This window comes from Condylura cristata, unplaced genomic scaffold, assembly GCF_000260355.1.
Source record: "Condylura cristata isolate star-nosed mole 26May11 unplaced genomic scaffold, ConCri1.0 scaffold00017, whole genome shotgun sequence".
Lineage (NCBI taxonomy): Eukaryota > Metazoa > Chordata > Mammalia > Eulipotyphla > Talpidae > Condylura > Condylura cristata.
This window is the reverse complement of record NW_004567118.1, coordinates 3,086,219-3,106,063: the sequence shown is the minus strand read 5'-3', so window position 1 is coordinate 3,106,063 and position 19,845 is coordinate 3,086,219. Positions and strand designations below refer to the sequence as shown.

The 19,845-nt window shown below is 54.5% G+C and overlaps 1 protein-coding gene across 2 annotated transcripts in view; it reads left to right on the top strand.

Annotated features, from left to right (window-relative positions):
* The first annotated feature begins 3,991 nt into the window (after positions 1–3,991).
* LOC101632503 (signal transducer and activator of transcription 5A) overlaps positions 3,992–19,845 on the top strand; it is an 18,389-nt gene continuing 2,535 nt past the window's right edge. The window contains exons 1-17 of one of the 2 annotated variants that reach the window (XM_012726543.1): positions 3,992–4,127; positions 4,922–5,058; positions 5,365–5,521; positions 6,987–7,076; positions 9,552–9,726; positions 13,889–14,019; positions 14,224–14,375; positions 14,807–14,962; positions 15,257–15,436; positions 15,732–15,819; positions 15,899–16,021; positions 16,565–16,657; positions 17,695–17,901; positions 18,411–18,505; positions 18,678–18,724; positions 18,998–19,153; positions 19,772–19,823. In XM_012726543.1, coding sequence (XP_012581997.1) covers positions 4,931–5,058; positions 5,365–5,521; positions 6,987–7,076; positions 9,552–9,726; positions 13,889–14,019; positions 14,224–14,375; positions 14,807–14,962; positions 15,257–15,436; positions 15,732–15,819; positions 15,899–16,021; positions 16,565–16,657; positions 17,695–17,901; positions 18,411–18,505; positions 18,678–18,724; positions 18,998–19,153; positions 19,772–19,823 — 2,030 coding nt within the window. In that variant the 5' untranslated portion in view covers positions 3,992–4,127; positions 4,922–4,930. Of the gene's footprint in view, positions 4,128–4,921; positions 5,059–5,364; positions 5,522–6,986; positions 7,077–9,551; positions 9,727–13,888; positions 14,020–14,223; positions 14,376–14,806; positions 14,963–15,256; positions 15,437–15,731; positions 15,820–15,898; positions 16,022–16,564; positions 16,658–17,694; positions 17,902–18,410; positions 18,506–18,593; positions 18,725–18,997; positions 19,154–19,771; positions 19,824–19,845 lie in introns of both variants that reach the window. The other variant, XM_004684170.2, reaches the window with a different exon arrangement.

Genomic DNA, 19,845 nt, shown 5'->3' with positions numbered 1-19,845 from the left:
CACCCCCTCCCTGGGCCCTGCCTGGCTGTCTTCATGAAAAAGAGTGGAAGCAGCATTTCTCCAGGGAGGTACCAGGATGAAGAGACTTGGGGAGACGCAAGGGCACTGGCGTTGGGGGGTGTAGGGGGTGCTGATCACTGATCAGAGGCCTGGCCTCCAGGATCTTTGTGGGGGCGGCTGGAGTGAAGGAAGGTAGACCATCCAAGCCAGAGCAAGACAGAGTGAAGCAGGACATTGAAGAGCCTGAGACCTCTGCTCTCCCTCTCTGCCAGACGGAGACTTCCTGGAAGGCCTCCAGCTTTCTTGGGAAAGCTCTTCACCCCCACCGCACCTCCCCTCTGGCTCCCACACAACAGGAACACTCCTTGAAGAAGGGACCCGGAGCAGAAGAAACAAAGACACCTCTGTACCACCTCTGTTCTCCCCCTGAAAGGATGAGGGGTAGTTAGGTCAAGGTGACCCCACTTTTTTCTCCCAGGGTGGGACCATCAACAGGACCTTCTTCCTGATCTTCCAAGGCAGGCTAGAATCCCGACTTGGAATAATTCCTCCTTTCCTCCATAAACTGAACCCACCTGCCTGGAATGCAGAGGTCACACTGCCTCAGGGCAGTGGCAGAGGCACCAGCAGTGGTGAGACAGAGGTGTGGCGCCCTGCGCCACAGAACAGCACAGGTTATGGGCTGGCCCAGCCCACGGAGGCATCTTTGCGCTGTGGGTGTGCGCTGGGGCGGAGGGAAGCCGAAAAGCTTGTGCTGCACCCTGCCCACTGGGCTGGGTAACTTGGATTCTGGTGCCAGCTGCGCACTCAGCGGCCAGAAGTCTCGGTCAGGTCTCATTCCTGGACTGATCCCAGGGCTTGATGCCGGCCTGCCCATCCTGAAGGTTGTTACTCCGTGACATGTGTGAGTTTGTACATTACAGTGCCACAGTTTGCTTCCCAAGGGTGCAGGGCATGCCCGTTGCAGACCAGGCCAGGGCTTGCTCTTCCCAATCAACTGTGGTCAGTCTTCCCTGGGGGAAGGCGTTCATTCCTTTAGGCTTTTTTAATGCCTCCCCACCCTGTTCAGTGCTGCCACTTGGAACTGGGGGTGAGAGGAAGCCTGGGGACCTGGCTCAATCCAGATCCTTGGCAGATTCTCATCTCCTGAACCCCATCCTCTAGACTGTTTTCTCCTCTCTAGTCTGGGCCCCTAAAACCACCAGGGTGCTTTGTGGTGGGAAATAGCAGAGACCAAACCAGGGGACTGAAAGCAAAAAGAAACCCCAAATTTGACATTTCCGGGTAGTTGTGTTATCCGGAGCCCTGACCACAGTCACCTCTGCCCCCAACCCAACTCTGACATCCTTCCCTCCTCCACTCTCTTGGGTGGCCTTTGGCCATCCTGGGAAAGCTCCAGAGCTCCTCCCCTCCCCACTGCCTCCCAAAAGAAGGACAGAGGCTCAAAGAAATGGAAAGGAACACAGACAGAACCAGAGAGAGACCTAAAGAAAAAGAATCAAGAAGGAGAATCCAAAAGCAGGAGCAGAAAAGGCAGTGCAGAACCTTGGGGTCCGGGGCCTCACCAAGAGGCCAGATGGGTAGAGAGCCGGGGTGGCGGGGGGCGGGGGGAGCAGCGGGGGATTGCTGCCACCAGACACAAGGTGTGTGTGAGAGAGAAGACACAGGGTCTTCAAAAGCCCTGGGCACACCCTTTCATGTCAGGAGCTCTGGTTTTGTTCATAGCATCTCAATGCTAGTTTTCAGGGAGGACTATTCATTCCCTAGCCAAGCCCGGCCCAGATGTTTGGTGGGTGGGGCTGCCAGCTGAAGGGGCTGGGGAGAGCCTGGAGAGGCAGGGGCCTGGAAATGGATGGAGAGGGCCTCCACTCGAGCAGGGACCCCAGGCCAGCCCCTCCCGGTAGCCCACTGTAGGGGTACCCCAAGAGTTGACCTCTGCCCTGCAGTCCTGGCTTGCAGAGCTTGGAAACCCAGAGAGCCTACTCCTGCCAAGGGTCTTACACACCTGCTTGACGTGAGAGCTGGAGAGCACAGTGTGGTGTGGGTTTGGAGCTCCCACTGACAGACTGCACGTTATCAGCCAGGACGCTGCTCTCTAGCCTCTGTTCCCCACGTGTAAAGTCATTGCAGCTGCTTCCGTGCTGATTCCTTCTTTATTTCAAGATTTATTTATTTATGCACGCAAGAACTGGGGTACAAGCCAGAGGTGCAGGGGTGAAGGGAGTCACCAGTGGCAGAAGGGGGAATAGAACAGGTGGATCTTCTGAAATACACTGCTGAGGGGAGCAGCAGGCGAGCAAGGAGAGGTCTGCTGCTTCTCATGGGTCACCCCCCTGGCAGGGGATAGAACTCTGGCTGCAGTGGCTGTGGACAGCTCTGTAGATCTGTGTTTAACTCCTCCTGCCACCAGGGAGGCCCTCCCAGTGCTGATTCTTGACCCATTCCAGGTGACCCTCCAGCTATACGTGTCTGACCATCCTCTGACAAGCTATTTGCACAGATGGGGGAAGAAGGAAGGGAAAGGCATTGTGCCCCCCCAAGACCCCTGCAGAACAAGCCAGAGGCAAGTTCCCCCAGCCTTTCAGAACCCCCTTACAGTTTTCGATTCCTTTCCTTGTCATCTTGCCAACTGAGAGACAGCGACCACATATGGAAGTGGGAGTGGGGTGGTGGGAGGGGACCCAGACATTCCACCTCCTGCAGCCTTAAACTTTGGTTTTTCTCTGAAGCACACACACAGAAAAAGAATGAAAGTGGGGGAGGTGATGAGGGGGAAGAATGGAGGGCGAGGGGGTGGGGGAGGGAATGGGGAGAAGTCAGATCTAAGAAGGAATGAGGGAGGAAGGGAGAGGAATATGACTCCCCTACACACAGAGCCCTACAGAACAGTGAACACACACACACACACACACACACACACACACACAGGCCTTGGCCCCGCTGAGCTGTGAGTAGCCGCCAGGCTGGCCCCTCCCCTAACGCTGCCAATACCAGCTGCCAAGCAGAGGGGAGGCCCAGAGGAGAGGGAAGCTGGGCAAAGGGGATGGAAGGTTTCCAGTCCAGCGGTGCCCAACTCCACAGTCCCAGGAGGGGATCTAGAAATGGGGTGGGGGGAGCTGCCTCCAGGCAAGGCTCAGGGGAGAAGTCCCTGCTGTGGCCAGGAATCCTGGGCTTGAGGTTTCAAGACAGCCCCTCCCTGGACTCGCTCAAGGTAGCGTCAGCCAGATGTGTCTGGGCTGGGGGACCGGCAGAGTGCAGGGTCACTTGCCCTAGTCTGTCTGCTGGACCGTGTGTCCTGGGGGACTCTGGCCGGCCTTTTTCTTCTCAACATCCATTTCTTATCTGCAAATGTTCAGGGGTGGGGGAGGCGAAACAGTTGCTTAGGTTCTTTTCTGTTTCTACCTAGAGGGTTTGTGCACAGGCGGTGGGAGGAATGGAAGGAGGGAGGTGGGGCTCTCCGGTGAGCTGGCTTCTCTGGAATCCCCAGCCTGTCCCCCTCCCTAGGACGTGGCCTGTGAAGTCACAGAAACTGGGTCCGCAACCCACATAAACTCAAACACGCACACACATTTAATGTTTTAATCCACACTCAAAAGATGACAAACGCCAGCGCTGGGACGCATCTCCAGCTAGCGCAACCCTACCCTCCTCTCCTTTTGCAGAGGAGAAAACTGAGGCCCAGGCTCGGGATTTCCAGAGCCCGGGATTTCCCTGCCCTCCCACCCCCATCCTCCGGCCACTCCATAGCTTCTAGCCCTGCACCGTCAAGGGCAGCTCTGCCCGGCTGCAGGCGAGAGTTGGCTGGGACTCCCGGAGCGGGGGACCCCGCCGTCGGGGGCAGCCCCCACGCCGGGCGCCGCCCAGCCAGGCCGCCTGGGGCCGCGGTCTCGGCCGCCGCTGCGCACTCGCCAGGGAGCCTGCGGCCGAGGGCGGAGGCTGGGAGGGGTGTTGGCGAGAGCTCGCGCGCTGTGTATGGTCTATCGGAGGCAGCTGACCTTTGAGGAGGAAATCGCTGCTCTCTGCTCCTTCCTGTAGTAACAGCCGCCGCCGCCGCCTGGAGCCCGGGCCCGAGCGAGAACCGCGGGGCGGAGAGCGGGCCCCGCCGCCGGTCGGCTCGGCTGGATCAGGTGGGTGGGTGGGCAGCGGCCCGGCGCCGCGCACGGACAGCGGGCATCGACTTCTGTCCGGACCCCACGCCCGGGGCCCCGAGGCCCGACGGTCGGCCCGGGTGCAGCGAGCGGTCTCCAGGACCGAGTGCGAGTTTGGGCACAGGGCGGACGAGGGACGAGGCGCACTGATGGACCGAGGGGGTCGAGGACGGGAGGCATCCTTGCCCGCAGTGGGCAGGGGGCGCTGTCGGGCTGGACAGTGGGAGACCTTGGGCCACAACTGGGGGGCGCAGTCGGAGAGGGGCAGAGGAGGGCTCCCAATCCTGGCTCCTTAACAGCCAGAACCACGTGCCCCCGGGACCCAGCCGTCCAGCCGAAGCCGCTAGCGGCGTTTCCCTAACTTTGGCCTGGAATATCCCCACTTCCCAGAAATTGGGAGTTGGGGCTGGAGGCAGGTTAGGGGGATTCTTGCAGCCCTTTCCAGGGGACCTATGGGGCTCCACCGAGTTTCTCTTTCAGTTTCTAGCCGTCCCCCCCTCTGGGGAAGCCCCGGTGGGGCGAGGGGAGAGGAAGAGGGGGAGGGCAACTGACTTTCGAGAGCCCCTCCCCAAGCCTCAGCGGGTTCCTTTTTGGAGGGAAGGGCGGCCTTCCCCTCCACACCATCTTTCTTCCCGCACAGGAAAGTGAGTCTGTGGAAAGGGAGGGGCCTGGCTTGACTGCGGTCCAGGGATGGGTGGGCATGGCCGGGCCAGGGCAGGCCCAGCCGGCTCTTGTGTGGAGGAGGCACCTCTTTGAGCCTCTGCTGGCCCTAGGTGAATGTCATGGCGCGCTGGATCCAGGCCCAGCAGCTGCAAGGAGATGCCCTGCGCCAGATGCAGGTGCTGTATGGGCAGCACTTTCCCATCGAGGTCCGGCACTACTTAGCACAGTGGATTGAGAGCCAGCCCTGGTAGGTGTCCGGCCCTGCCCCTCCTCGCTGTCCAGGTCCCTACCCTTTAGGTCTTTGTGGTTCCACGAGTCTGGTCTGTCTGCCCCTCTCTGTGAGGAAGGGGCATGGGCAGTGTCCCTGGGAAAGGGAACAGGGAAATGGGAGTCTGGGAGGGGAGAAGGGATGCGTCTAGACCGATGCCTGTGGAAGTGCCAGGAACAAGCCTCGTGGCTCTGGAGCGCACTTAGTCACAAGCCTGGGATTTCCCTGTCCCTTGACGCCTGACTGCCTTGTCCAAGTAGGTTCTCTCCCCAACCCTGCCCCAAGGGATGCCATCGACCTGGACAGTCCCCAGGACCGAGCCCAGGCCACCCAGCTCCTGGAGGGCCTGGTGCAGGAGCTGCAGAAGAAGGCGGAGCATCAGGTGGGGGAAGATGGGTTCTTACTGAAGATCAAGCTGGGGCACTACGCCACCCAGCTCCAGGTGGGTGCAGCTGGGCCCTCCACAGGAAAGCGGGGTCTGCCTTTCTTTCCAGCATCAGAACCCCTGGTATTTTCCTGGTCACTGACTCACCATGTGACCTTAAGTTTGTTGGCAACTTTTCTGTGCTTCAACTTCCCCCACCCCCTCTTTTTAAATCAGACCTGTCAGATTCTCTTGGTATTTTATGAAGCGAGCAATGAGGTATGTTTGTGCCCGAGTCAGTGGCATTTTGAACTGACCAAGCAGAAGGGACAGAGGTAGACTGAATCAAGATTCTTTTTGTGGAAGAAGGCAGATGGACAGATTCTAGAAAGGAGATATATCTCTTGGGGTGAGACATATCTCTTGGGGTGAGACATATCTCTTAAAACTCGGAGACCTGCAGAAGTAAGGGGGCACAGGAGCTCTAGAGGCAAGAGCTGGATGAAGGTCCCCGAATGAAACATTTGTTGGGTTATCGGAAGTCATGAAGTATTTCCTCTATGTTTTTCTTTTTAAAGATTTATTTATTTATGCATTTAAGACCTGAGGTATAAGCCAGAGATGTGGGGGTTGAGAGGTTTCGCCAGAGACAGAATGGGGAGCAGAACAGGCAGATCTACTGAAATACACTGCTGAGGGGAGCAGTGGGTGAGACAGGAGAGGTCTGCTGTGCCATGTGAGTCAGCTCCTTGACCAGGGATTGAACTCATGCTGCAGTGGCTGCAGTGGCCACAGTTTCATAGTGCTGCACCTTAACTCCTTGTGCTACCAGGGAGGCCCCCTTTTCTATGTCTTTCCAGCAAAAATGCATCATGGCTTTTCTGACATAAGATGCAGTTTCTCCTTTACATGGAGTAGGACAGGAGGATAGGGGAGAGAGAGAAGGTTTTTGTGGAAGCAGGAGTGGGATGTAGGTGATCAAACATTTACTGGAACTTACTTGTCTTTCTTAGAGTGTCTTTAAATACAAGTAGTCCTGTGTCAGGGAAATGAAAAGCTGACCACAGGAAAAGGAGGAAACAGGAGAAAGCTGGGCGGAAGAGGGAAACAAAATAGGAACCCAGGGCCAGGAGTATGATGGAAAGTACCTTGACCTTGGCATTTGATGCTCTGAGTCTTGAGTCATCTGTTCGCTCACTTGTTTGTCTCCTGACAAGTACTCAGCCGCTCTCAGAATTAGTTTTCTCATCTGTGGAGTGGGAATGATAACATTACTTATGTTGTGGGTTTTCTGTGTTGTGAACGTCAAAGAAGCTGGCAGATTGCAAGTGCTTTGTAAGCTGTGGGTTTCTAACACACTGCCAACCACATGTGCAGGTCTGGGAGGGGAAGTCAAGTCAAGGAGAGATAGATGTATCATACCGGTGACCGTCTTGAGGCTTCCTGGAGAGAGCAGAGGCGGGTCTCGAGGGTGGCAGTGCACCGTGACGGGTGTGCTGGGAGCAGGGGTGGCCCCCTGGCAATTGCTGTTGGATTCTTCCAGAACACATATGACCGCTGCCCCATGGAGCTGGTCCGCTGCATCCGCCACATCTTGTACAACGAGCAGAGGCTGGTCCGAGAAGCCAACAACGTGAGTGTCCGTGGGCCCGGGCGGCTTGGGCAGGCCTCCCTGTACCTTCCTCTGCAGGTACAAGTCTTTTCCCAACACTGGCATAAAGAGAGCGCCAACAATGAAGAGACATGGCACTGTGAGAGACAGTCTCAAAGACAGGTGTAGGGTGACCCCCCGCTCAGCCCCTGGCTCTGCTACCTACTAACTGTGTGACTTGAGCAATCTTAAGCTCTCTGAGTCTGTTTCTTTGATTGCAAATGGCAAGTGTAATAGGTCTCACATTGCTGGAATTTTATGAGGATCAAATATGTACAGGGATAGACAAATAGACCCATGAAGGAGAAGAAACTTTAAACACACACACACACACACACACACACACAGCTGGAAAAGTCAATCTATGACCAAGTTTCCATCCTAAGTCACCAGGGAAAACATTTGTCAATAAGTGGGGCTGGGGTCAAAATAACAAATGTTCTCTGGTGGAGCCTATGAGGAGAAATGGGCTGTGTTGGAAGAACTAACTCTGGCAAACACAGAGAAGGGGACCCCAGGGAGGAAGAACAGGTTCCAAAATTGCAAAGACACAGAACAGCTGGTTGGCCAATCATGCCGTTGTTCTCTGCAATAAAAAAAAATGAATTTTATTAATTGTATGTCATAGATAAAAATCATATAGTGCCTGGAGCATAGGCTAGATTATTCATTTATTGCTGGGGACACTGATATTTTAGGAATGTTAGTTTATTCAGTGAACATTTATGGAGGTTCTGCCATACAGCTGATGCTGGACTAGAACTGAAGAAGCAGATCAAGTCCTGGTCCCCTCCCAAAAGGCACCAGGGAATGGTAGCTTCTCTAAGCGGTAAGTTGGACGAGATAGAAAAAAGTACCCCACTCAGACTGGCGGGGTGTCTGGAGGAAAGAGGTGTCAGAACTACAGTAGCGAAAGGAAGGAAGGAAGAAGGATGAGTTCTGAGCCAAAGTCACGGTGGGGGCAGGGCAGGAAGGCCTGCACATGTCATCACACTGAAGGCGTGTGAGTAGTCAGCGCACCCAGGGAAGCCTGGTAGGCAAGGGCAGAGGGGGGACTGGAGCCAGGTCACAATTGGCCTTCTAGTACCACTTTGAGTTCCTTGACTTGGTCATCACAGAGCCACCTGTCAAGGTAAGCATAAATTCCATTCCAGTACAGAAAGACATGTCTACGACACAGGTATTGTGGATTGTGGTCAAGGAGTCTCTGCTTCTTCCAGCCTGCAAGTTTTGTTTTTTTTTTTTTTTAAAGATTTGTTTATTTATACAAGAAGTAGGGTGTAGGGCAGAGGTCTGGTGGTTGTGAAAAGATTCACCAGAGACAGAGTCGTGAGCAGAACAGTCAGATCTAGTGAAAGATACACTGCTGAGGCGAGCAGCAGGCGAGACAGAAGCTGTGCTGTGGACAACTTCATAGTGCTGCCTTTAACTCCTGTGCCACTGCAGAGGCCCCAAGCCTGCAAGCTTTCTGGTCTCCTCTGATCTCCTTGAAATCCTGGGGATGTCGTGATACATAAGACAGACAAGGGCCCATATCCAAGGCTAGGGAGCAGACAAAGCAGAAGGAAAAGCAGCAAGACACGTTTGAATAAGGGGGAGTGCTGTTATAAATTGGCCCACTAGAGAAGGCCACCCTGAAAGTGCCGGTTGATGAGTCAGCCTCAGGAAGATTTGGTACCAGAATGTTCCAGAGTGATAGAGCACCAAGTGGAAAGGCCCCGAGGCAGGAACAGGCTGTGTGTTCAAGGGACAGAAAGTAGAGAGTGTGTTTGGGCACAGTGGAGCTGGGGTGGAGGGAGGCAGAGGCTGTCACTGGGGCAGGGAATGCTGCGGAAAAGACTTTGGATTTCATTCTGAGAACGTTCGTTGGGAAGGCCTGAGACAGCCCTGTCCTGTCAGGTGTTAAGGAATGGAACAGCCAAGACCCTTACATGGCTGGATCCACCAAGGCCTGGGGGTGCCCCCCCCTTTACTTCATTCTGGCGTCTCTAGACACTGCCTGTGAGAGGTTCACCCTCCCCCCTCAGTCACAAGCCGGTCTCCAGAGTGGACAGTGTGTTCCCATTGTTCCCCTCTGAGTCCCAGCTTCTGGCACATCTGTGATCCTGGTCAGTGAATGTGAAGTGTGGGGTGGGCACCATTGGCAGGAAAACCCAGGGAACTCCGGCACTTGTTGAGTTCTGGTTGCTGCAGGGAGAGTGTGGGTGAGCCCTGTTTGGGGTCCTCTGCTGGAGGCTGACTCTGCACAGGTATTTCTGCCGTGTTCTGTGACGGGGTGTCATCTGCCAGCTCACCTGTCTGCTCTACCCAGTTCTCACAAGCCGGGTTTGCAATTCCGCTGACTCGAACTTTAGGGACAGGTTCCGGCGCTGGCTTTTCCTCTGGACTAGGGCTGCAGCGCTGTCCCGCCCTCCGGGCCCACTCACCGCGCCTGCGCTCTCCCCCGTCTGTGTCCAGGGAACTGCTCCAGCCGGGAGCCTTGTGGACGCCATGTCCCAGAAGCACCTTCAGATCAACCAGACTTTTGAGGAGCTGCGGCTGGTCACTCAGGACACAGAGAATGAGCTGAAGAAGCTGCAGCAGACGCAAGAGTACTTCATCATCCAGTATCAAGAGAGCCTGAGGATCCAGGGTGAGGCTGGTGCAGCGGGGAGTGAGTTGGAGGAGAGAGTGAGGCCACTCTGTGGGGTGGCGTCTATAGATCTCCCAGCACTTCACAGGAAGTGTAATGTCTCTTAGTGATTAAGCCCCAGCTGGGGCCAGGTTCTAGATTTATCCCTTTGCATGAATTATTCAATTCGACCTTGACAACAGCTCTAGGAAGTAGATAGCTCTCTTATCCCTATTTTGCAGATGGTAAAACTGAGGTTAAAAGAGAACAAATATTTTGGTGTAGATGGCTTATAAGTCATGTAACTGGATCTTAACTAGAGATAACATCCTAAGATCTCTTTACTAACTAGTGTTCTCTCCCTGATTGTAGGTATTCAATGAGTAGCTCAATGAATGAGTGACTGAATGTGGATAAAGTGTCCCCTAATCAGAGGGGAAGCGGTATAACTCTGGAAATGTTCCTTCTTGACCTCATTCACTGAAAGGAGGTAGAGTTGAGAGGTGAAAGTGACAATGGAAAGTTTTCCTGTCTATAGTTTTCCAAGAAATGCCATGATAAGGGTGTGAGTAAAGGAAGATTGGAGGGAGCTAACTCCATGTGCAATTTGAGGAGTCTTAGAACATGGCCCATCTTGTTCCCACTCCAGGCTGTACTACACCAGCCTAAGAAAGATAGGAGTGTCAGGCCACCTTTTACTTTGCTCTTCTGACATCTTCAAACTTAGGTCATTGAATTTAAGTCTTTCATTTCTAATATATATTCAGGGCTATTAATTTCCCTCTCACAATGTTTTAGCTACACATGACTTTACATATATGGTATATTCATCATCATTCAGTTTAAAATAGTTTCTAATTGTTCTTCTCATTATTTCACCTAAACATTTTTAGAAGTGTATTTGAGAAGTTTCATTTACAAATATTTGGTTTTTTCTAGATTTAATATTGTTATTGATTTCATTTTCATTCCATGATTGCTTTTCGTTGCTTCAGAGAACATATTCTATTCGATTTCAGTTCTTCTTAAATGAATTGAGACTTGTTTTACAATCCCTCACCTGCTGTATCTGGGCAGTGGTTCTTATGTATTTGAAAAGAATGTATGTTCTACAAGTGTTTCACTCAAAAAAAGCAGTAACAAAATCAATGTAAATATGAAAGGTATAGTTTAAAACACACACACACACCAACACTCTTATTTTCCAGTACAAAATTTAGTGAGTAGAGTGACTTTGTTCTACATTTTTCAAACCTCTTTAGTGTTATACTTAATAGGGGACAGCTGTAGAAAACTGCACTGTATACTTGTAACAGATAAATAGAGAAGGTAAATAAGGTTTTGTGACCTTGTGAAAATAATTTTAACTCTTGGATTCCCCTTAAGGGCCTTGGGGACCCTGTAGGATGATCCCCAATCCATATGTTGAGAAACTCTAATCTGTGTCTTTACTCATTTTTTACCTAATTGTTCTATTAGTTTTTGAAAGAGAGTTATCAAAATCTCCCATTATATTGTACAATTGTGTACTTCTATTATTACACAATTATTTCAGTACATATTTCCTTTATGTATTTTGGAGCTTTGTTATTAGATTCATATAGATTTATGATTATATGTCTTCCCAATTGATACCTTATTAACTAAGAAATATCTTTTTTGATCTCTAGTAATACTTTTTACTTGAAGTCTATATGGTATTAACATAAGGGTTCTAACTGTAGCCCTAGCTAACATAGCATATCTTTTATTCATTTTTATAATAGTTTATTTTTACATATTTTTGTGCATTTTTCCATTTCAGTTGCAGTCCCCTTGAGTTTCCCATCACCAAATCACCCTTATTCATATTTTTGCTAAAACTTAAACTGCAAACAACATATAGCTGAGTCTTGCTTTTGTATTTATTCTCACAATCTCTACCTTTATTGAAGTGTTTATTTCATTGACATTTAACATAATTTTTATTAGTACAGTTACAGTGAGGTCTACTATGTTTTATTTAGTTTCTGTTTTGTGCCTTCTTAGTTTTTTTTAACAGCTTTTTTGTCAAGATTTATTTTATTTATTTATGCATATAAGAGCTGGGGTGCAGGCCAGAGGTGTGGGGGTGAGAAGATTCACCAAAGACAGAGTGGACAGAAGAACAGATGGGTTGGCTGAAATATACTACTGAGGGGAGCAGAAGGCAAAACAGGAGAGGTCTGCTGCACCCTGTGGGTCAGCTCCCTGGCTGGGGATCGAACTCATGCTGCAGTGGCTGCAGATAGCTTCATGGTGCTGAGACAGGGTTCTGTCCCTTCTTAGGGGTTGTTCCTCTTGTTCTCCTTTTTTCATTCTGATATCTATTATTTAAAGCTGCACTTACAGCTCTCTTTTAACTGTCCTGTTTAAGCTTTCCTCCTCACCCTGCCCTGCCAGTGTCTCTCTTACTTGGGTAATATCACATTGCCTGAATCCAGTAGGTGCTGAGTAGTAATCCTACTGTGTATTGCTCCCATTGTAATGTACCCTGGACTGACCCCAGGTTCCTACATTAGGAAACAGAGATTTCAGACTATTTTCTCTGCCTAAGGTGTTTGACTGGTTGATGGAATTGATGATTTTATTCTTGGGTGTTCTGTTTCCTATTTATGGACTTAGGTTTGGAATCTAGCTAAGGGTTGTGCTCATGATGCTATGTAAATTTAATCTCATTTATCAACAACTGGAAGAACAGCCTATTGATATGTTTGTGCAAGGGAAGACTCATTTCCCTCCAGTGGAGCAAACAGTTGCTTCATGTCTCCTGGCTTCCTCCCCAGAAGTTTTTGCAAATTGCCAGGAGAGACCTAAGTGGGTCATCTTGCATGGAGATTTGGGGTTCAGGTGTTGGTATCACCACCACCTCTCTGTGAGGGCAGGATTCCCCATGTGCTTGTCTAGATCACCCCACTGTGTTCTCAGCTGGACAATATTTAACCTGCTCAGGCCCTACAGTGACATTAAAACCATATTTCTCACCCTTTTTTCTGGGCATTTCTAGGAAGAGCTGGACTTGCTTTTGTCTGTCCTAGCTTGTGCGTCCGCAGAGCAGGGTCTGGGTCAGTGTGACATGGCTTCAGAGGCCTGCCAGGAGTTTACCAGGCCATGCTGACGCTCACAGCCTCCTGACTCAGCCTTGCTTGCAGGCCATTTAGAAAGGTCACCGGGCAAAGCATTTAGGACACCAGAGAGCAGAATGGGTTTGCGAGCAGGGGACGGTGCACAGGCGGCCTCCGCTCGGAAACGCTTGGCTTCTTAGGCGGGGTCGGTGGCACAGGTGTTCCTTGTGTGACTCTCTCCGTGTGCCCTATGACCTAAGTGTCTCTTTACAGACATTTTGGAAAGGGCATGGAAGCCACACCGACCACCTATCCCCGCCTCTGATGGGATTCCTGACAGCTGGTGTGGAGAGCGGCTGCCTCCCTCCACCCTCACTTTCCTGAGAGTCTCGCTGCTGTGGGTCCCAGCGGGCCCGGGCTCTCTGTCTCCCCGGTTGGTGTGTGAGCGCACACAGCCCCGGCCTGCACAGGCCTGTCCGGTGAACCCCTCTTCCCCGAGAGGGGTGCGGTGGTCCGGGAGTCGGGGCGCAGGCGGCAGAGGGCCTGCCCCGAGGAGACGCAGCTGGGTGAGGTCGGGGCAGCTGCTGTGCCTACCCTGGCCTCTCCCGTGGCCCCTGAGCCCATCAGGACTAACTCTTACATAGACCTTACCTGTGCCGGGAGTTTCTTGGACACTTCCCGTGACGTCAGCTGCTGCTCCTCATAGCGGGCGCCCGAGGCAGGTGCCATGATTCCCCAGCTTTACACGCAGGGAAACCGAGGCACGGGCGAGAAAAGTGGTTTGCCTGAGGTGACCCAGCCAGGAGACGGTGAGGGCACAAGGCTCAGTAGGCCACGTGGCTCCAAGCTGGACATTGTGAGGAGGGCTGGGCAGCCAGTGTGTGTTTGGGGGGGAAGCCACGGGCAGGATCCTCTCAGCTGTGCCACAGGCTTCCACCTCCTCCCTGGAGGGCAGCTGAGAGTCGGGAGGCCAGCAGCAGGCCTTCTGGCCGCTGCACCTCGGCCCACAGACGCTGACGTGCCCCGAGAGGGTCTTGCTCCAGGAAGATGCGTGTGGCTTCCCGCTGGATGACAGTGTGGGTGTCTGTCCCCTCCTCTAGCTCAGTTTAGCCAGCTGAGCCAGCTGAACCCCCAGGAGCGTCTGAGCCGGGAGACGGCCCTGCAGCAGAAGCAGGTGTCCCTGGAGGCCTGGCTCCAGCGCGAGGCGCAGACGCTGCAGCAGTACCGCGTGGTGAGTGGGAGCTGCGGCCTGCCCAGGCCTGGAGGGCCACGCCCCGAGCTGCGTGGGGCCCCGGAGAGGGCGGGGCCCCGAGGGGGGCAGAGCCCTTCCTTCTTTGCTGTGGGGGCTGTGGGGCAGAGCAGGGGGGCCGAGGGGTGCCGGGGCCTGGCCCTGCCTGCAGAGTGAGCCAGCAGGCCTGTCCCCTGCTTCCCTCAGGAGCTGGCGGAGAAGCACCAGAAGACCCTGCAGCTGCTGCGGAAGCAGCAGACCATCATTCTGGACGATGAACTGATTCAGTGGAAGCGGCGGCAGCAGCTGGCCGGGAACGGAGGGCCCCCCGAGGGCAGCCTGGACGTGCTGCAGTCCTGGTAAGGGGCTGGGGGAAGCGGACGGGAGGGGGTGGCGGGGCGGGCAGGCACCCAGGGGTGCTTCCGGCCGGCTCCCCCTGACCGGGACGGTCCTGTCCCCGGTGGTGCTGCTTCCCGAGGTGGACTTCGGTGTCCGCACCTTGTCACCTCCCCAGGGTCGGCGTCACTGCTGGTGAAGGGAGCAGGGCCCGGCTGTTTGGACGCTGACCAGGGCCCCTCCTCCTGGCCCCTTCCCTGTCCCTGGAAGGCGGGGCGTGTGCTCCGCTCGCTGGGTGGCTCAGAGAGGCAGCCGAGGCGCCAAGCCTTCCCGGTGGGGCTGCAGTTGGGCCTCATCTCGGGGTTCTCTCCCGACTGGGAAGCTCCCAGATTCGGCCTGGGGCCTGGACAGAGGGAGCCGGTGACCTTCCCGTTGGCCTTGGGGCTCCATGCAGGTGTGAGAAGTTGGCCGAGATCATCTGGCAGAACCGGCAGCAGATCCGCAGGGCTGAGCACCTGTGCCAGCAGCTGCCCATCCCCGGCCCGGTGGAGGAGATGCTGGCGGAGGTCAATGCCACCATCACAGACATCATCTCAGCCCTGGTGACCAGGTGACGGCCGCCTCTCGCCCGTGCCCCGCAGGCGGGCGCAGCCCCATGTGGACGGTGTCGGGGTGGTGGGGGCAGCAGGTGGGAGCCCAGAATTGTCTCCGCCTCGTGCGCTCACGCCCCCCGGGCCCCGCTGCCCAGGCTGCTGGGTGTGGCCCCCCCAGCCCAGGCCAACCCAGGCTGGCTGCTGGGTTCCCGCCGGGCCTGGCCCCCCTCCCTGCCGCCCCCTCCTCCCGCCGAGCCCCCGCGGGAGGGGCCGGGGAGGCCGTCCCCTGAGTGCCTCCTGTGTCCCCACAGCACCTTCATCATCGAGAAGCAGCCCCCCCAGGTCCTGAAGACCCAGACCAAGTTCGCGGCCACCGTGCGCCTGCTGGTGGGCGGGAAGCTGAACGTGCACATGAACCCGCCCCAGGTGAAGGCCACCATCATCAGCGAGCAGCAGGCCAAGTCGCTGCTCAAGAACGAGAACACTCGCAAGTAGGTGTGCCCCCCCTGCGGCACCGCCCCGAGCCAGGCACCTGACCGTCCCGGGGCCTGTCCTGTTGATGGGGACAGTGTGGCCTCCCCCACGGCCCACTTCCTCCAGTCTTTTCCTGGAAATCTGCATTCCCTCGGAAGTTGCGCCACCCCTCTGTAGGCAGTGTTGCCGCTTCTGACTTTTTGGTGCTCAGAGCAGGAATACTAGGGGTTGTTCTGTAAGAAGTTAAATGTACATTCTGCCCTGTGCACTGAGTTTCTCTGTGGGTTGAGAGCTCAGTTGTCTGTCTCGCAGTGACTACAGCGGCGAGATCTTGAACAACTGCTGCGTGATGGAGTACCACCAGGCCACCGGCACCCTGAGCGCCCACTTCAGGAACATGGTGAGAGCGAGCGAAGAGGGAGAGCCCATGTTCTCGCTAGTCTCTGGGGGCTTCCTCATCCTCTCGTTCACCTTCGCAGTCCCTGAAACGAATTAAGAGGTCTGATCGTCGTGGAGCCGAGTCAGTGACAGAAGAGAAATTTACAATCCTGTTTGAATCACAGTTCAGTGTTGGTGGAAATGAGTTGGTTTTTCAAGTTAAGGTAAACATCCCCTCCCCGCTCAGCTGTGTTATGTGTTTATATCACAAAAGAACTTTTGGAACATTTTCTATTGTGATGAACAGAAAGTGGGGAGACCTCATCCTCAAACTGTGTCTCTTAGATTCTCTAGAGACAAGCCAATACTAACAAACTGAAATAACTGGAGCTACAGCAGAAAGTGGGTCAGGAGAAATGTCACTCAGGGTGGCCCTGAGTGACAGTTGTAGTTTTAGGCATTTGCCAGGAATGTTTGCACATGCTGCTCTCTCTCCTTATAAAGAGCGGATATAAAAGTGCTTTTGTGATATGAAGATCTCATAGTAACTTTGAGAGACTCACTCATACTGCAAAGGTATCTAGTTATACCTCTTAAAATAGCTAAAATTTCTCTAAGATTGTGTCAGTGTGGAAAGTCCTATTCTCCCATTCAAATTCTCTATTCAAGGTGACATTTACCGACTCTTAAGGGGAAAGAACGTGTGGGGGCTGAAGAACGGGGAGGCAGGCCATGTGTGGTGCAACCTCAGCCCCCCTGTCTTCCAGACGCTGTCCCTCCCAGTAGTGGTGATCGTTCACGGCAGCCAGGACAACAACGCCACAGCCACCGTGCTCTGGGACAACGCTTTTGCAGAGCCTGTGAGTGAATTCCTGGGGCTGTGGGTTTCAGGGTCTTGATGCTGGTGTCACCCCCTCCCCCAGATATAAGGAAAATGTTTTCTTTTCTAAAAGATTTTCATTTATGCATACAGAACTGGGGTACAAGCCAGAGGTGCGGGGGGTGAGAGGGCTCAATAGAGACAGAAAGGGGAGCAGAACAGGCAGATTGATGAAATACACCGCTGAGGGGAGCAGAGGGCTGGTCAGGAGAGGTCTGCCGCGCCATGCGGGTCACCTCCCTGGCTGGGATCAAACTCGTGCTGCAATTGCTGTGGACAGTTTCATAGTGCTGCGCTTTAACTGTTGCAGGCCCACCAGGGAGGGCCTGGAAAATGTTGTTTTCTTATTGGGAGGCAGAGTGGAGAGTGTGTGGAGATGGAAAGAACGTGGGCTTGACTTCAGGCTAAGTGTATGCGAATTCAAGCTCCTCCATTTCCTGCCTCTGACTCACTTTACCTCTCTGAGCTGAAGTCCCTAGTAAGTGCCTGCAGCACGGGACAGTGAAGCTGCGTAGCATTGTCGGGATGATTAACCTCCGTGACAGACAAAATGCTCATCACCTAGTCAGTTCTCACTAATTCCTTGGGAATCTCAGTGAAGGCACAAGTGGGATTTTGGGTTCTTGAGTTCTGTGTACATACTGGGCCTCTCAAGAGGTCACCATAGCATAGAGATTGATTCCTGTCATCTTCCAATAAATGGTTTTTTTGAGAGTGATTTTTCATGTCTTCCAAGTTTTAGATTCTGTGAGTGGTTTCAGAGGCTTTGTCTGAGGGAACAAATGTGACTTTGCAGATGTAAGTGCCCATAGCCCTCAGACACCACTGGCGGCTGCCTGAGGGCTGCTACAGCCTCAGCAGGCACAGAACTTGTGTTGCGAATCTCCAGCAGACATTAATCCATAAAAACACGACCATGTCATAGCCTGCTTCCAGCCCCTGGTATTTTCCTTTCACAGGCTAAGGGAATAAATCACCCAGCAGTTTCCTCACAGGGCCCCCCCCCTCTTCCCCCAGGGCCGGGTGCCCTTCGCCGTGCCCGACAAAGTGCTGTGGCCACAGCTGTGTGACGCGCTCAACATGAAGTTCAAGGCCGAGGTGCAGAGCAACCGGGGCCTGACCAAGGAGAACCTCGTGTTCCTGGCACAGAAACTCTTCAACAGCAGCAGCAGCCACCTGGAGGACTACAGCAGCATGTCCGTGTCCTGGTCCCAGTTCAACAGGGTGAGCGCCCGCCAGAGCCTGCCTGGGGCCACCTGTCCTGCCTCCTGTCCCCCCAACAGCAGGCCCCCAGCCGCCTTCTCCTACAACCGGAGAGATGGGGCCCCGTGCCCCGCAGGAGGGAGGCGGTGTGAAGGCGAGGGACTGGAGCTGGGGCTTGCAGCCCAGAACTGTTGACTAACTGGCTAGGCCCTTCCCTCTGCGCCACCGTTTCCCCACCTGTCAGATGAGAGGCTTGGGCAGGAGTGAGCTTCGAGGTGTCGCCCAGCTCAGAGGACTTCGCTCCTCCTACTCCCACCCTGCGGGATCTTCTCGGACCGCGTGTCTGAGACCCCAGGAGCTCTCAGCACCTACACGTGGGTTGGGCGGAACTCACGTACGGCCGGCTGGCGTGTGGGCCACGTCGCGTGGGGATCCGGGGGGCCAGCGAGGACTCGAGGGCACTGATCCTGTCCTGGGCCACCTGTGATAAGTGGCGCAAGCTGACTCGGGGCTCTCCGGGGGGCTTCCAGGAGAACCTGCCGGGCTGGAATTACACCTTCTGGCAATGGTTCGATGGGGTCATGGAGGTGCTGAAGAAGCATCATAAGCCCCACTGGAATGACGGGTGAGGAGTGGGGGGCACGGAGGTTGGGGGGTTGCTGTGGCTCAAGGTGGCTGCCGACGGGCGGTGACACGGTGCTCCGTGTACCCAGGGCCATCCTAGGTTTTGTGAATAAGCAACAGGCCCACGACCTGCTCATCAATAAGCCTGATGGGACCTTCTTGTTGCGCTTTAGCGACTCTGAAATTGGGGGCATCACCATCGCCTGGAAGTTTGACTCTCGTGAGTGGCCCCGCAGCCCTGCCCCCCACTTCCTTGCTCCCTATTGTCTGTCAGGCCTTTCCATGCATTCAGGATGTGGAAAGCGTTTGGTCAGAAGCACCTCCCCGTCCTCTCATTTTCCACTTGGGACATGTAACGTCCACGCTCTTCCGCCAATGCCCTGGCCTGGCCTCTGGTCACTGCCTCGCCCTGTGCCGAGGGGCATGGTGTGGGGTGCCCTAAAGCCCCACGCACCCTCTTGAGGTCAGTGGGAACGAGCTCTCCCTTTCACAGCCGACCGCAACCTGTGGAACCTGAAGCCGTTCACCACGCGGGACTTCTCCATCCGGTCCCTGGCTGACCGGCTGGGGGACCTCAGCTATCTCAACTACGTGTTCCCCGACCGGCCCAAGGACGAGGTCTTCTCCAAGTACTACACTCCTGTGCTCGGTGGGTCCTGCCCCGGAGCGCCCCGCCTCCTGGCCACAGGGGCAGGGACTCCCCATGAAGAGCTCAGGGCCGTTTCCCCTGGGGGTTTTGGTCCATGGGACCTTCACGGCGGGGGTTTTGGGACTGACAGTTGAGAAGAGGGAAAGCGAAAGCTTGACCCGTCTTTCTTCAAAACAAAACCTTAACTGGATTCTCACTTCTGTTCCCGTGGAGGAGGCTGCAGTGCTGAGGGAGGAGTCGGGGTGCTTCGAACCCACAGATAATGCACTCACCACGTCCCACCCTCAAACTTGCCCCCAAGTTGAATGCAGGACTGAGAAGGGGCAGACTTTTCCTCCTCACCCTGTTTCCAATCCGTCGGCTGGGTTTGCTCCTTGTTGATTCTGTCTCCTGGGCAGAGGTGAGGGCAGAGATGAGGAAAGGAAGGAGGAGGGATGAGAGTGATGCCAGAGGTCTGGACACCCTCGGGCTGGGTCCATCCACAGGTGGTTATTGGGATTCCCTGCAAAATCTGCCCCCTGAAGCCCCATGTCAGTGTGGGGAAGAGAGAGAGGGCCGTGGGCGGTGTCACCTGGGAGTTTCCAGAGAACTGGTTCTCACCACCTTTCCCCCTGGCAGCTAAAGGAATGGACGGGTACGTGAAGCCGCAGATCAAGCAAGTGGTCCCCGAGTAAGTGTCCAGGGCCAGCTCG